The 14,378-nt window shown below is 42.3% G+C and overlaps 1 protein-coding gene across 1 annotated transcript in view; it reads right to left on the bottom strand.

Moving 5' to 3' along the window:
• CCNK (cyclin K) overlaps nucleotides 1-14,378 on the bottom strand; it is a 421,050-nt gene that overhangs the window by 269,628 nt on the left and 137,044 nt on the right. The window contains exon 5 of the mRNA XM_044074606.1: nucleotides 12,014-12,119. Coding sequence (XP_043930541.1) covers nucleotides 12,014-12,119 — 106 coding nt within the window. The remainder of the gene's footprint in view (nucleotides 1-12,013; nucleotides 12,120-14,378) is intronic.

The raw sequence follows: 14,378 nt of genomic DNA, 5'->3' as shown, positions 1-14,378 counted from the left end.
GGAAGGATGGAAAGGCATAAAGAAGTCCCGGGTGCCAATCATGTACAAGTGCATCCCTTGATGACTTCCCCTGGGGGGGGGGGGGGGAATAAGGGCAAAATAGCTGCTGCATTTGGTGTTCATGGAAGTGGCGAAAAGGTCACTGCAAGGCTGGCCCCATTTCTGTAAGATCTCTTCCGCAACTTCTTGTTTCAGGGACCACTCGTGAGGCAACAGAATCGCTGTGCTAAGTTTGTCAGCTTTCACACTGGATTTGCCCAGGATGTGTGTTGCTATCAGAAAATGTTGAGAAGTGACAGCCCATTGTCATACCCGTTGTGCCTCTCGGCATAGGAGATACGATTTGGTTCCTCCCTGTTTGTTTATGTACCACACTACTGACATGTTCCATTTGAATTTTAATAATTCCTACACTACTGACATGTTCCGTTTGAATTTTAATAGTTCCTATCGGAAGAGAGTCCTGGAATGCCTGCAATGCATAGAGCACCGCTCTCATCTCTAGGATATTGATATGCAAGTGGTTTTTGTGCTCATAGCATAAGCCTTGAGCAGTCATTCCCAGATAATGCCCCCCCCCACCAGATGTGGGAAGCATCCGTGGTCAGTATAGCAGTCGGTTGCGGGAGTACAAACGGGCAGTCCTAGGACAACTGGTTCATTTGAAGCCACCAGAGAATATCCTTCTTGCATGAATCTGTAATAATTATCTGATGTGACAGAGGTAGACCTTGCATGGACCATTGGGCAAAGAGTAACCATTGCAGGACCCTCATGTGCAGACATACTAGAGGAACTAGAAGAATTGCTGTTGCCATGGTACCTAGAACCTGCAACGCAGACCTCGCCTAAACCTTTCTTCTTGACATCAAGGTCCTGCTTTGATGGTGCAAGGACATTCTCTAGGGGGTAAGTTTTGCCACAAGTTCCTTTGAATCCAACTCTGTGCCTAAGAAAGTAAGATGCTGTGAAGGCAACAAGACAGATTTTTTGAAATTTATTGTAATGCCTAGCTTAGAGCAAAACATTGTTTCGTCCCTCGCTTGTAACAGTAGATGCTTGGTGGTGGCGGTCAGGAGTCAGTCATCTAGATATGGAAACACACGGAACCCAAGATGTCTCAAGTGAGCCGTAACCACCACCATGCATTTGGTGAACAGTCTGGGGCTGTAGTGAGACCAAAGGGCAGGGCTTGAAATCGATTTACTGGCTCCCAGCTGAAAGCTTAAGTGTCTCCTGGATCACCTGTCCATCTTTAGATGGTAGTACGCATCCTGGAGATCTATCGAGCACATCCAATCGTCTTTCCCGGGAAAAGGAAATATAGACTGCAGTGTCACCATCCAGAACTTTGTTTTTTTTTTTTTTTACAGACCCATTCAATATGCTGAGATCCAAAATGGGCCTCTAGTCCCCTGTCTTTCTTGGAACTAAAAAGAACCTTGAGTAAGTTCCGGATCCAATTTGGTCTGTGGGGACCTCTTGGATGACTCTTTTTCTAGCAACTTGTGTACCTCTGAGGTTGCCTCATCCCTCTGACCATGTGGAATGTCTGGAATGGACTGATTTAAGGAAGGGTGGGTGGAAAAGGGAATGTAATAACCCTTGGATATGACTGTCTGTACCCATTTCATTTGTCTTGAGTGATTTCTAGCTAGGAGTTTGGGTACAGTGAAAAGCGTCCCGACTGAATCCAGAGAAGGGCAGGGAGGCCTCCTTTCTGGAACACTGGGAAGGGCCTGCCAGGGAACGTATCTCTGTCACCCTGATTCTGCAGACCCCCTCTGCCATGAGGTTGGCGTCTTCCATTGTTACTTCCCCCTCTGCCCCTGGGGGAAGTTTCACCACGTGTGTCAGAAAAACCTTTTTTGGATTTGCAGAACCATATTTTCCCACCTTTCTTGCCTCTGGGATAAGGTCTAGAGGGGGCGGAAAAACAGACTCCCACGGCAGACAAGGTTTTCCCTTCCTGTTCACACCTTGTAAAAGTTTCTTTCACCTTTGGTTCGAAAAGGGTCGAACCATCAAAGGGGGCATTGGTGAAGGAAGACTTGAAGGGTTTGGCAAAATTGCATAAATGCATCCAGTAATGTCTCCAAGGAAATTCCTGTAGCTGCTGCCCTGCCTGTTCCATCAGCTGCATATGAAATCAGTCACATGGAGGAGTTAACCACTGAGTTAAGAGCTGAGAAGAAACTTTATCTGCAATCCTCGAAGCTACAGTACTCTGAAGAGCATCTCCCAGCTCTTTTAGGAAATCTATTTGAAGTCTTGTAAAATGGGTCAAGTAATTCAGCGATCACAGGTTAAAGGCCGCCGAAAAAAAAGCACGCTTTCCATATCTGTTCATAGTCTGCGACTCTTTATTTGGAGGATGGGCAGATGAGGAAGTCTCGGACAACTCCTTTTTTGTGGCCATTGCAACTACCATTGCATTTACCGGGACAACTTTAGTCAAAAACTCCCTTTTCTGAAGGTGCTGTAATGAATTTACTGGGTCTCCGCAGAACAGGCTTCACTGTATCTGGAGAAGTCCAGGCCTTACGAGATATTACATTCATAAGTTGGTCATGGGGGGGACACCTAGGAGATGGAAGGGCGAGACCCATAAGCCTCCAGGTATACCGAATTGTCCTCCGAAGGGTTGGTGGGCTTCCAGCCACTCCTCTGTTTAAGAATCTCAAGGATGTCAGCAAAGGAGACATCCTCAGAGGGGAACCGTGCGGACCCTTCAAAATCATCCAGACCAGTATCTGATGTGACAGACTCAGAGGAGTCTATGTGCTTCCTCTTGCACAATCTCTTTTGAAGGGCTTCCTCAGAGGGGTACTCTGGTGAAGTTTTGGAAGAGATGATGCCACCCACAGGGGCTTCCTGGGGCTCTGGGTCTTTACACTTGGGGGGAGAAGGGGAGAACACTGGCACTTGGGAGGGAAGAGAACCTGGGGCAGAGAGTGGAGCTGTCTGGGGTGACAGTACTCTCTCCATCAGCTCAAAAGTCCCACTGCTCTGCTACGAAGAGGTCCTCTGCTCCGAAGAGACAGGGGACCAACTCCAAGGCAGAGTGGGTGGCTCTGAAGCTAATGTAGGAACCAAACTCAACCTCACCGAGGCACCAAGAGGTAGAGTCGGATCAGACAACTGTCCGCACCGACTCCCCTCCCCAAACCAGATGGGTGAATGTCGGCTGCTAGACTCCTCAACATCCGATGGAATCGAGCAAGTCAGAGCAGATGTCAGAACAGACAAACCTAATGGAGGTCTCGGTTCCGATGCTTCCACTGCTATCGGACCCAAGATCTCTAGCTCTGAAATGACAGGTCGGGTCGGAGGAGGAATCGAAGATGGGGATGGTGCCTTGGACGGTTCCAATTCCTTTGGGGTTGGAGGCGATAAAATTTTTGCCAGCACCGGTGTTCGAAGCAGCCTCTTCACCACCCGCTTCACATCACTGTCAGATAAGCTTCTGGTGGAACGGGAGGATAAAGGAGATCTTGCCCTTACCAAAATGGGTGATCTCAAAGTGGGAGCAACTGGCTCCAAGATCAGACACAGTCTCCTAGTCAGCAACTCTGTTGCTCCGTGGTCACAGATGGAGCCGGAGAGGTAGCTTTAGATGTGTCGCAGCCAAGAGCCCTTGGTTCTGAAGCTACCATTTTTTTAGGTGGCTCTGAAGTCGGAGCTGAGACAGCAGGTCTTTTAGCTACTTTGTCAGATTTTGAAGAAGAGGGGATGATGATTTGGAGCTCTGGGATCCCTCTAAAGCCTCTGAAAGGGAACCAAGTCCCTGACAATAAGCTTATTTTTATGCTCTTGCAGAACCCTGATACTGAATCCATGACAAATGGAACACGGATCATGCAAATGGATGGCACCAAGTCAATAAACACAGCTAGTGTGCCCATCCGTAAATTGACATCTTTTGACTACAAAAATCACATTTTTGAACCCAGACTGCCTAGGTTCTTTCTGCTCTTTAGACATGCCTAAGATCAAAAAGGGCCTTACCGACGGCAACTATGACAACAGCTTCTCCAAAATTAGAAGCCAAACACAAAAACACTGCCAAAAAACTGCTTTAACCACAACGGCTATGAAATGTGTTTACAGGTTAAACCAACAACAGCTAGTCTACTAACTACAAGAACACACCACACATACCTATGTAAATCTAAAAATTAACCACTACAAAAGAAAGAAAACTATGCAGAGGAATCCTCTAACTAAAATGGATTCTCCTAAGCCAAAGTGAAAAAACACATGGGGAAAGGAGAACAACCCTCCAAGTTAAATGGGTTGCTAAGAACCCTCTAACTTAAACGGGTTTGCAACAACAGGGAAAGCTCTGTTGAAAAACGAGCTTGTGGAAGACAGTAGGTCTAGCAAACAGATGGGAAACTTTCGCTAACTAACCAAAAAACCCATACAAAACAATTCACACACAACAGAAAAAGCACTGAAAGAGATTTCCTATAAGAAGTTAAGAAAATATTGACAGGAATGTAATAAAAGAACTACTTAGCCAACGAGCCAGCCAGAAGACACCTCGATCGCTTGAGCAGCAATCAAGATCCAAGTATTCTACCCTAAGCATCATGGGATAGGGGTTAGCCTCGAGCCAGTGGAAGCTCTTGAGCTTTTGTATTAGGCCGAGTCGGAACCAATGCTTGGTTCCGAACCCAACCAGCAAGAATTACAGCGAGAAAGGACAACATAACATCCACTTTCTCCATACAAAATGCACATAAGCAGCTAACACCCACAGTATGAAAACTTTAACACTGCTTGTATTCACTGTGGGAATGCAACCTGCAAATACAAAGCAAAATATTTAAAAATAAAAGCAATTTAAATATAAATACATTAATGCTGGGAGATGGCCTCATACTTAACTTCGCAATCATACAGCAGCGACTACAGTGAAAATACATTTAAATATATATAACTATGAAGGTATAACAGCAATCACACTGAAAAGTCAATTAAAACAGTTTTGTTACATCAACTACAGGTAACAATAACAACACAGCATGATGAACAATAAAACTGTATAAAGAATTTCAGACTAAAAATTTTGACTCAATGCACTGCAAGACTCTTAATGAAAAAGGAAAGTCTCTGGCAGAACTAGAGAGGAGCCGAGGAAAATGCTGAAGTGGAATAAACGAAGGTTACTGGTACAGAGGTAAAGAGAGGTTAAGTGCATCTACCACTGGCAGGGAGGGTGGCCATTGAAGGGAGAAAATAATGAAAACAAACTGCTGCTGATGTACACCACATTGTAGATACAACTGCTTGGCTCATATATCCGCAAAGCTCAAACTGGACGGCCTCACCACAGTTAGAAAACTTGTAAGAATGTTGACAGTTACCTTAAAGCACATAAGTGCAACTCACATAGGTGGTTTCCTGGAATGTGAACAATAATTACACATGCTCTCTGTAAATAACATACCATTTCAATGCACTAATCACAACTCTAAAACACACCCCAATCCTAAAATTCTACACATAACCTTGCCCTAAAACTTCTTCCCAAACTATAAAACCACTCACAAACTTTAAACTCCCTTCTGTAAAGCTCTGCCCCAACCCCTTAAAAAAACCCTTTCTAACCACAAAACTCCATCCCTAATCTAAAACTCTACTACTAAGCCTAAACCTGTATAACCAATGTTGAAAAAATTGCCCTCAAAATAAAATTGCCTAGCCGACACATTAACCTCACATTTTATCTTAAAAGTGGCATATCTGTCTTTTGTTCATAGGTATATAGTAGGCAAATGACCACCAGTGCTTTTATAAGTCCAGCTGTGCAACCCAATCCAATTGCAGCCCCCTGCAACATGTGTACTTAAATTGGAGGTGTATGTTAGTCAAGAAGGGTATGTTAAAAAGTTACGTGGAGGGGTATTTTAATTAGGGCAAGTTTACTGCTGGCCTCTGTCTGTAGGAGACATGGGGGGCCAGCCCATGGGTGAACTTATGATTTCCCATCCAATGCTCAAGGCTACATTTGAATAAGGGTAGGGATGGACTTTGCTTCACATGGATGGAGAGCCTATTCAAGAGGACAGAGATCCTTTCAGACACATACAGTGGATATAAAAAGTGTACACACTCCTGTTAAAATGCCAGGTTTTTGCTATATAAACAGTGAAACCACAATAAATCATTTCAAAACTTTTCCCACCTTTAAAGTGACCTATAACCTGTACAATTCAATTGAAAAACAAACAAATCTGTTAGGGGAAAAAATGTACTGAGTTTTAATCTGTGGCTCTGGCAGCAGTCATTTGTCTGCACTAAACCTTCTTGCAGGATGTTGGTGTCATGGAGGTAGTTTTTGATAGCCCCCAATTTACAGCGGTCTGCAAACTTTGCAAGCTAGAGACTGTTGAAATCAGCCTTAACCTTTGAGAAGTAAATGCAAAACAGGAGTGGGCCCAGCAAACAGCCCCTGTGGTGCTCACCTGCCTCTTGGTGGAGATGGTCTCACCAATTCTGACTTCTTGGGACCTACCTATGAGTCAGCTGGCAATCAAGCGAGTTATGCATGGATTTATGCCTAGTTCATGGAGTTTGTCTAAAATTCCTGACTGGGGTATTGTGTTGAATACCTTAGCCAGATCTAGGTAGGTGACATGCTCCATTTTCCCTTCATCCTTTGCCTTGGTTAAAAGTCTCAAAAAAGTAGGCATGACCTTCCCCTAACAAAACCAAAATGAGATGGGTACAGTGTCTGCAGGTTGCCAGTGTCTTTAATGATCATTTCTGTGATAACTCATTCCATGGCTTTGCATACTACAATAGTTAAAACTAATAGTTCTCTAGTTTATGGGGTCAGTTGAAGACCCACCCTGGGGATAACCATTGCCATTCTCCATTTTCTTGGTATATAGCCTGTTTTGAGGCTTTACTTGAAAAGGGATTCAAGTGGTCCTGACAGGTTATGTTTCAGGTAATTTAAGAGCCAAGGGTATTTTCAGGCCCCACTGAGGCTGTGTTTTTGGCCCTGGCAACTGTCACCATAGCTTGCTCCCTGCTAATATTAAGGGAGTTACGATTTTTTTTTTTGGGGGGGGTGGCAGGGGCATGCAGGGTGAAGTCTGAGCTGAATTTGGCAGCCAGCAGGTTTGCTATGTCACTCTGCTCAGTGCAGGTAGTACCATTTATTACCAGTTCAGCACAGTACTGTGCGTTACCTTTGAAGTTTTAGACACAGCTGTAGAAGCCACTGTGGTTGTTTTTAGCCAGAGAGACTATCTTGACCTTGTAATTGGCCTTGCTGATTTAAATCAGTCCTCTTAGCTTCCTACTTAGTTTAATTAGGGAGCTCTTGTTATGAGAGTTCCTTTTTCTGATTTTGGCAATGACCTTTTTTTCTGTTTGTTATATACCCTGTTTCAGATAAGGAGTCAACCAGTGTGGTTTGTTTTGCACTTACTTTTGGTAGGTACAACAGTCTCTATGCAACCATTTACATGTTTGTACAGGGTTTCTGTGAACAATTCTACATAGGAGTGTTGCAATCTCGGGGTTAGGAGGGGCACTGACTTTTGACAAACTGTCACTTAATAGGATGTAGTTTGCTTTAGAATAGTTCCTACCTACAACATATTTTTATTTTGAAAAAGGAGACAGCTTTGTGATCTGACCACACCAGTGAGGATGAGACACAGGGGGTGCAGTGTTCTTTCACACTGGTGAGGACTAGGTCCAGTATATGTTTGAACCTCTGGTTGGTGTGCGCACTAACTGATAAAAGGCATTTGTGTTAATAAAGGTTAGGAAGCCCTGTACCTGCAAGCTGGAGGCAGTGTATGCTTCCCAGTCAACTATCCCATAAATAGTGTGTTTGGTTGGATGCAGATGGTCTCCAGTAGATCTAAACAAGAGCTGTGAGATTATCATGGCACAGATGACCTATGGTTTCTATGCTATGCTAACAGACTATCAATTGTGATTTGCATGTGGATGAACTCCAGGGTGTCATCCTGTTTAACCAACCTTGAAGTATATCTGTTCCTAATGTAGATTGAGGCACCTCCACCTTTAGTCCGTTGTCTGTGTGGTTGATGGTCTAAATGTGTGAAAGGCCCTGTAGCCTTGCACTGCCAAAGTACTTTCTGCAGCTTTAAACCATGTCTCAGTAATGACACAGATGTCTTTATTTTCCAAAGTGTTGAGAGTTTATAGGATGTGGAGTTTCTTGTTAAGGCTCCTAGCAGTAACACCTTTAGGTTACTTTGGGTTTTATTTGCCATGTTGGTAGGTTTGTAATTTTGGCACTGCCTAAAAAAACTCTTAGGGGTGGATAAAGTTTTAGCCAAATTCCAGAAGCCCAGAGGGGGACAGGTGCAGGCCATCTTTGGCAAAGCAGTGTGGTCTGTTGACCATGTCCTCTCAGAATGACAGATATAGAATCCCCCCTGGATTGACACCAGAAATGTTGAAGTCATTTTTGTTCATACTGTGGTATCATCCTTGGTGAAGGCAGAATTCTGCTCAATGCAAGTAACATACCTGTCTTGAGACGCACATTCAGCGAGGTCCATAATATCACTTTATATAGTCCAGACAGGTATGCCTCAGGTCATTTACACCCACAGAGACTAAGACAGAATCATACTGGTACTTGTGGTGCAAAGACTTGAGTGCATATGTAACTTAGTGAATCCTGACTCCATATAAACTGACTGTAATCTTTTCCTTGTCCAATCTGGTGAGTAGGGCACCTGGGTGTCATACAATGGAGTCCCCTGTGGCAAGAGCCCCAAGTAAATTTTTTGTTTGCCTTATGGGATTTGTTTTCAGGGGTCCACTAGGTGTAGTCTATGTATGGTGTCTGGTGTTGCTTTTGGTTTGTGCTTTACAGATTGCTGAGGACAGAAGTTGCTACTTGTAGGCTTAGGAGGTCTTTCATATTTGGGGAGATTGCTCTGTAGAGCTTCAGCAAAAGATTGTCTAAGAGTGCAGTGAACACTGTCTGTCATGAAGAGTGTGTGTGTGTGTGTGTGTGTGTGTGTGTGTGTGTGTGTGTGTGTGTGTTTGTTTCTGTTCTTCTTGACAACCCTGTTTGTAAGCCAGATTTTGAAGTTTCACATGTACATCTTTCACATATTGTGTGGAGTTCTTTAAGGATTAAATGGCTGTCCGAGTAGGTGAAACAACTGCTACATTGTCTCAGGATTCCCTTATCTACCAAGCTGGCTATGGAGACATTTGGAAACTGAAACCCTAGCAGTATACCCTAATACAGGTCTGGAACAACATGGATACAAGGACTAAGTCTTCACTTCCCTCCAAATTAGAAACCACCTACAACAAAGTAGCCAGATTTGCTGCTAATCTGCCTTATAAATCTCATCACTGCCTTGCTCTGAGGACACTTAGCTGGCTAGGGCTTCCTAACAAACTCTTATTTACTCAACTTCTCATTATCCTCTCTATCCTGTACAAACCCTCCTCCTGCCCTAGTATCTCTACACTAATTTCCCTCTATACCCCCCTCGATCCCTTAAAAGCTCTGACCAATGCCTATGGCAGATTTCTAAACCTAAAACATTAGTTGAACAGAATCTGTATACCTATTCTCCTGCCTCAAAATGGAACAAGTTTCCCATATCCCTCAGACATATGACCAATGCTCATGAACTCAGGAAAACAAACATCTATACAGCACCTGGTTATGTCTCTGTGACCATCCCACCTGAACTCTTTCCCTTTTCCATCTCTACTTTCTCCCTACTCACTCTCTTCTTCCTCCCAACTACCTCCCTTTATTAAATGTTCTCTTCAAATAAACTCAACATGACTGTTATTGTTTCCTTCTACTTTGCTTTTCTTGACTGTTACCAGTTTTCCTTACTCTCAGTCTTTCTAGTTTACATTATATTAATTTTATATTTTTCCTCTTGTATTTGTCGTAATGTGAGCTTTCTTAATATACATTACATCAATACAAGAATATTAATATGAAAAGTAATGTGGAACTTTTCTCCCTGTGCCTCCACGGAAAAAGGGCTTTTGCCCAGTTGGACTATCTCGGTTAACAAATGTCAAACAAATAATAAATAAATAAATAAACAAGTTTTACAAAGGTCTCCTAGAGTGGTCTCTAGCATATGATATTACGCAGTGTTAGAATACAGTAACAGTGACATGTGATGTACAAGCTAGCTGCTCTGAGCTTAACTTCCTGCAGTGCTTTAATAAATCACAAGTTACAGTCCTAGTACTAATTTTATAGATAAACTTAACTGACCAGGTGCTTGTGTCTGTACAGTGCACGGCCACCAGCCAATGTTCAGTGAGCAGCTCTGCACAAACAAGCCTAATTTATAGAAGCAGAAATGAAAGCAAAATCTAACTCCTGAGCCTTCTGGCCAATAAAACCTCTACACTTTGAGCACCTCTGAAGTGCTTTCCATTTGTGCACCTCTGAAGTGCTTTCTGGCTCAGACAGACCAGACAATGACCTTCTGCCTCAAGACCTTATCCTCAATGTAAAAGCACAACAAAAAAAGACCCTCAATTGCACTGCCACAATAAACAACGTATTCCCTAGCTAAATCACCCCTCTACAAGGCAATTACAAGGCTAAACAGTTCACATAGCAAACAAATAAAGGAGAAAATAGAATTTGTAGCAAAAAATACACTTTAAATGCTCAAAAATATAAACTGCAAAATACAAACAACAATCACTTAGTGAAAAACAAGTGTAATAATACAGTTTGACAACTTATTTTTATGGTGCAAATTGTGGTTATGCTACTTCTGTATAGCTTCTACTCGCATGCTACAAGTAGTTGCAGCCTTTGAAACTAAAAGTGGCAGGAAGCCTATGTGGCTATTGCTGCTTTAGCAAAGATGTGATGGCAGAAGTCAAGACACTTGCTGACAGTTACTTTTCATAGGGAAAAACATCTCCTTAATTAGATGATGATGAAGTTTCTCCTGTTCTTGTACCAAGGAAGATCAACAATTCAGGTTCAAGGGCACAGCAGTGGCCAAGATCTCCTCTGAAAAAAAATCTAGTTACTTTTGTTTCCCTACGCCAGCTGTACTACCTCACTAAAAGACCCTTACAGATGACGCCACAATAAAAAGCATCACAAAGGTAAATCGAACTATTAGGAATATTCTGTGACAGCATATACAACAGAACTGCAAAAGAAAACAGATATACAATCCCTGGGAGGATAGTCAAAATAAAAAATCCTGCTCCTAGATGCAAGTTCTAAGCTGTAATGCCTGCTCGCACAGCACTACACAGCAGCCAAATGGTTATCTGCTGTGAATATAGATGCAATGCATTCTATCTAGTAACACACTCCCAACAAACCTTTAGAAAAAAAAATCAGAAAAATTTGGTTACGAGTTAGACAGATTGCTGACAAACTAGCAAACCTGGAAAATTTAGCAGTAAATATAAATAACTGCTTAAACTCTGCAAGTTTTTTTTTTCACTCCCATTTTCAAGCTGAAGGCTGACCACTGTAAGCTCATTCAAAATTCCAGTCCTGCTCCAGCCATTCATGTATAGTTTGAAATCCTAGAACTCCTTTTCAATTAAATTTTGTTAGTTAATAGAACTGACAAAATATCCACTTTCCATTTCTAATTCACATCTAAACAAACAAAATAAAAGTGGCAGGGTTGATACAACTTCCAAGAAACACCAAAGAAAGCTAGTCGGAGTACAAAAACACAAAAATGTTTACAAGAGTTCTGCAACAGCTTCTCAAAGGAAATATAATAGTCAGTGCATTTAATAAGGGAGCAAAAGCATGCAGTATTTAATGTAAGTAATCCACCAATTTTAGATGGTTACCTAGAAAGTTTTTTGCAATACTTGACAACTGGTGCCTCGGTACTATCAGCACAGTGTATGACAAGGGCCCCAACAAAGTTAAGTCTGGATTTTAAACACAACACATAATAAATGTACTGCTAGGAGAATAAAAGAACCCATTTTGTCAAAAGGATGAGAAAAAATGCAAACAAACCTTTGAGCTGTTTGGCATACTTCAGAAGATACTGATATGGATGTTCCACCTGCAAGTCAAACTTGATTGTCTGCAATAATATCCTCTCCAACACCATAACTTCTTCCTAAGATACAATAAAAATAAAAGTTATGTACTCACCGATCCGACTCTGCCACTTTTTTTTCTAGATTCCAGGATCTGACTGTCGATCTGTTCCCTTTACCCACAATGTCCCTGACCACTGCATTACCTCAGATCGAGTTTGTTGCTACTATACTATCTTAGAAATATAAAACATTATCATAGTACTGCAGAAAAAGTGAAACAGTAACAGAATATGGGCTCAAACAGGAACTGTGGTTCCTAACAAAAACCTTCATCAGGGCTCTCCCAAAGACATGGATGGGGGAGGGGTTGAGGAAGAATGAAAATGGACAACACAGATGTATAGTTATGGTGAGTACATAACTTTTTTGTCTGACACTGTCATTCTCATTCATTCCTCAACGAATGGAACAGAGTCCCCAGCTACAGAAATCTTGGGTGGCCCTCATGGAAGGATGTTCTGGAGAACCACAAAACCAAATATAGCCCTGTTTCTGGAGATGCTATCCAAATTGTAATGGGCAATAAAAGTATGTGCATTAGAGTGAGTGGCAGCTGCACAAATATCAACAATAGAAACTCTGAGCCAAAAAGCAGCTGATGTAGCTTCTGACCAAGATGAATGTGCCTTTGGTTGTCTTGGCAAGGTTAAACCTCTCAAATAATAAACATGAGAAATAATGTGCCTTTGGTTGTCTTGGCAAGGTTAAACCTCTCAAATAATAAACATGAGAAATACAATCTGTTATCTATTTGGATACTGTAGTTTGTGAAACTGGTTTCCCCAATTTGTTCTTAGCAAATGAAACAATCGGTCAGTTTTCCCAATTTCTTTCGTTCTATGAAGACAGAAATGGGGATGCCCATGCACATCTAAAAAAGTAAAGCATATATTCTCTTACTGTCAAATTTAGGAAAAAGGAAGGGTTAGTGTGTAAGGGAACTCTGTCTTTATGGAAAATCAGATACGGTGGTTTTGAAGAGAGAGCTTGGAGTTCAGAGATTCACGTTGCAGAAGTTATAACATGAAAGACTTGTTTTCCAAGAAAGAAGTTTCAGATCTGCCTTAGCTGAGGGTTCGAAGAGTGATTGTATTAAACTGTGTAATACAACAGTAAAATCCCAAGGTGGAGTAGGATCTTTTATCGGGGGGGGGGGGGTTCTAAGTATAAAGGTACCTTTAAGAAATGCCTTGCATAACTTGAATGTTGCTAAAGGGAAAAATTATATCTTCAAAGTGGAAGTTAGAGATGACTGCTAGCTGAACTTTGATGGTGGAGAAACTCGCCCAACCTTGAAAAACAGAGGCAAAAAATCTAAAACAGCAGGGATTGGAATGGTGAAAGGATCCAAATTTTGCAGAGCCCAAAAAGAAAACCCTTTCCATTTAGTTTTATAAATCCTTCCAGTAGAGTGCTTTTGAGATGAAAATAACATTTGGCAAACTGAAGAGGAAAGCCTGGAATGTCTGAGACATCATTGGAATTGAAGAAACCAAGAGATCAACTTGAGGCCTGCAATGTCCAGATGAGTCATCCCTGATGGATGTGAAAGAAGATCTGGACTGGAGTCCAGAGTCCAAGAGGACATAGTAGATGAGACCATAAAAAGGGGAACAACAGTTGCAAAGGCCAAAAGTGGGCAATGAGGATTACCTTACATTTCAACTGGAGTGCTTTCTGAAGGAATTTGGGGATTAAAGGCAGGAGAGGATAAGCATAAAGAAGACAAGAGGGCTAAACGTGAACTAGAGCATCTCTTAGTTATAGTCACTGAGGGGGAATTAGGATAAAGCTGCTGCTGAACTTGTTGAAGGGACAGGCAACTAGATCGCAGCAAAGCTGACCTCATTTGTGAAAGATCATGTTTGTCACTGACTGACTGACTGAGACACCACTCAAAAGGTATCATGAGAGTTCTGCTGTGCTTGTCTGCTACAACTTTAGATCTCCCCGGTATGTGCATCACTACAAGAAAGCAGTTGGAGGAGATCTCCCACTGCCAAACTCTCACTGCTTTCTGGCTAAGGAGTAAGACCTGGTTCCCCTCGTTTGTTGATGTACCAAACTACTGACATACTGTCTGTTTGAACAGCAATTGTCCCTAGAGGAAGAAAGTTCTGAAAGGTCTGCAACACTAGAAGGACCACTCTCATCTCAAAGACATTTATATGCAATCTGCTCTCTTCTAGGGACCACATGTCTTGAACAGTCCATCCCTAGAAATCCCTCCCAAACCCAAATAGGAGGTGTCCATGATCAAAGTGGCATTTGGGGGA

Source organism: Protopterus annectens, chromosome 6.part0 (genome assembly GCF_019279795.1).
Source record: "Protopterus annectens isolate FY-2018-M chromosome 6.part0, PAN1.0, whole genome shotgun sequence".
Classification (NCBI taxonomy): Eukaryota; Metazoa; Chordata; order Ceratodontiformes; family Protopteridae; genus Protopterus; species Protopterus annectens.
The sequence above is the reverse complement of the archived record's forward strand: the minus strand, read 5'-3'. Positions and strand labels throughout refer to the sequence as shown.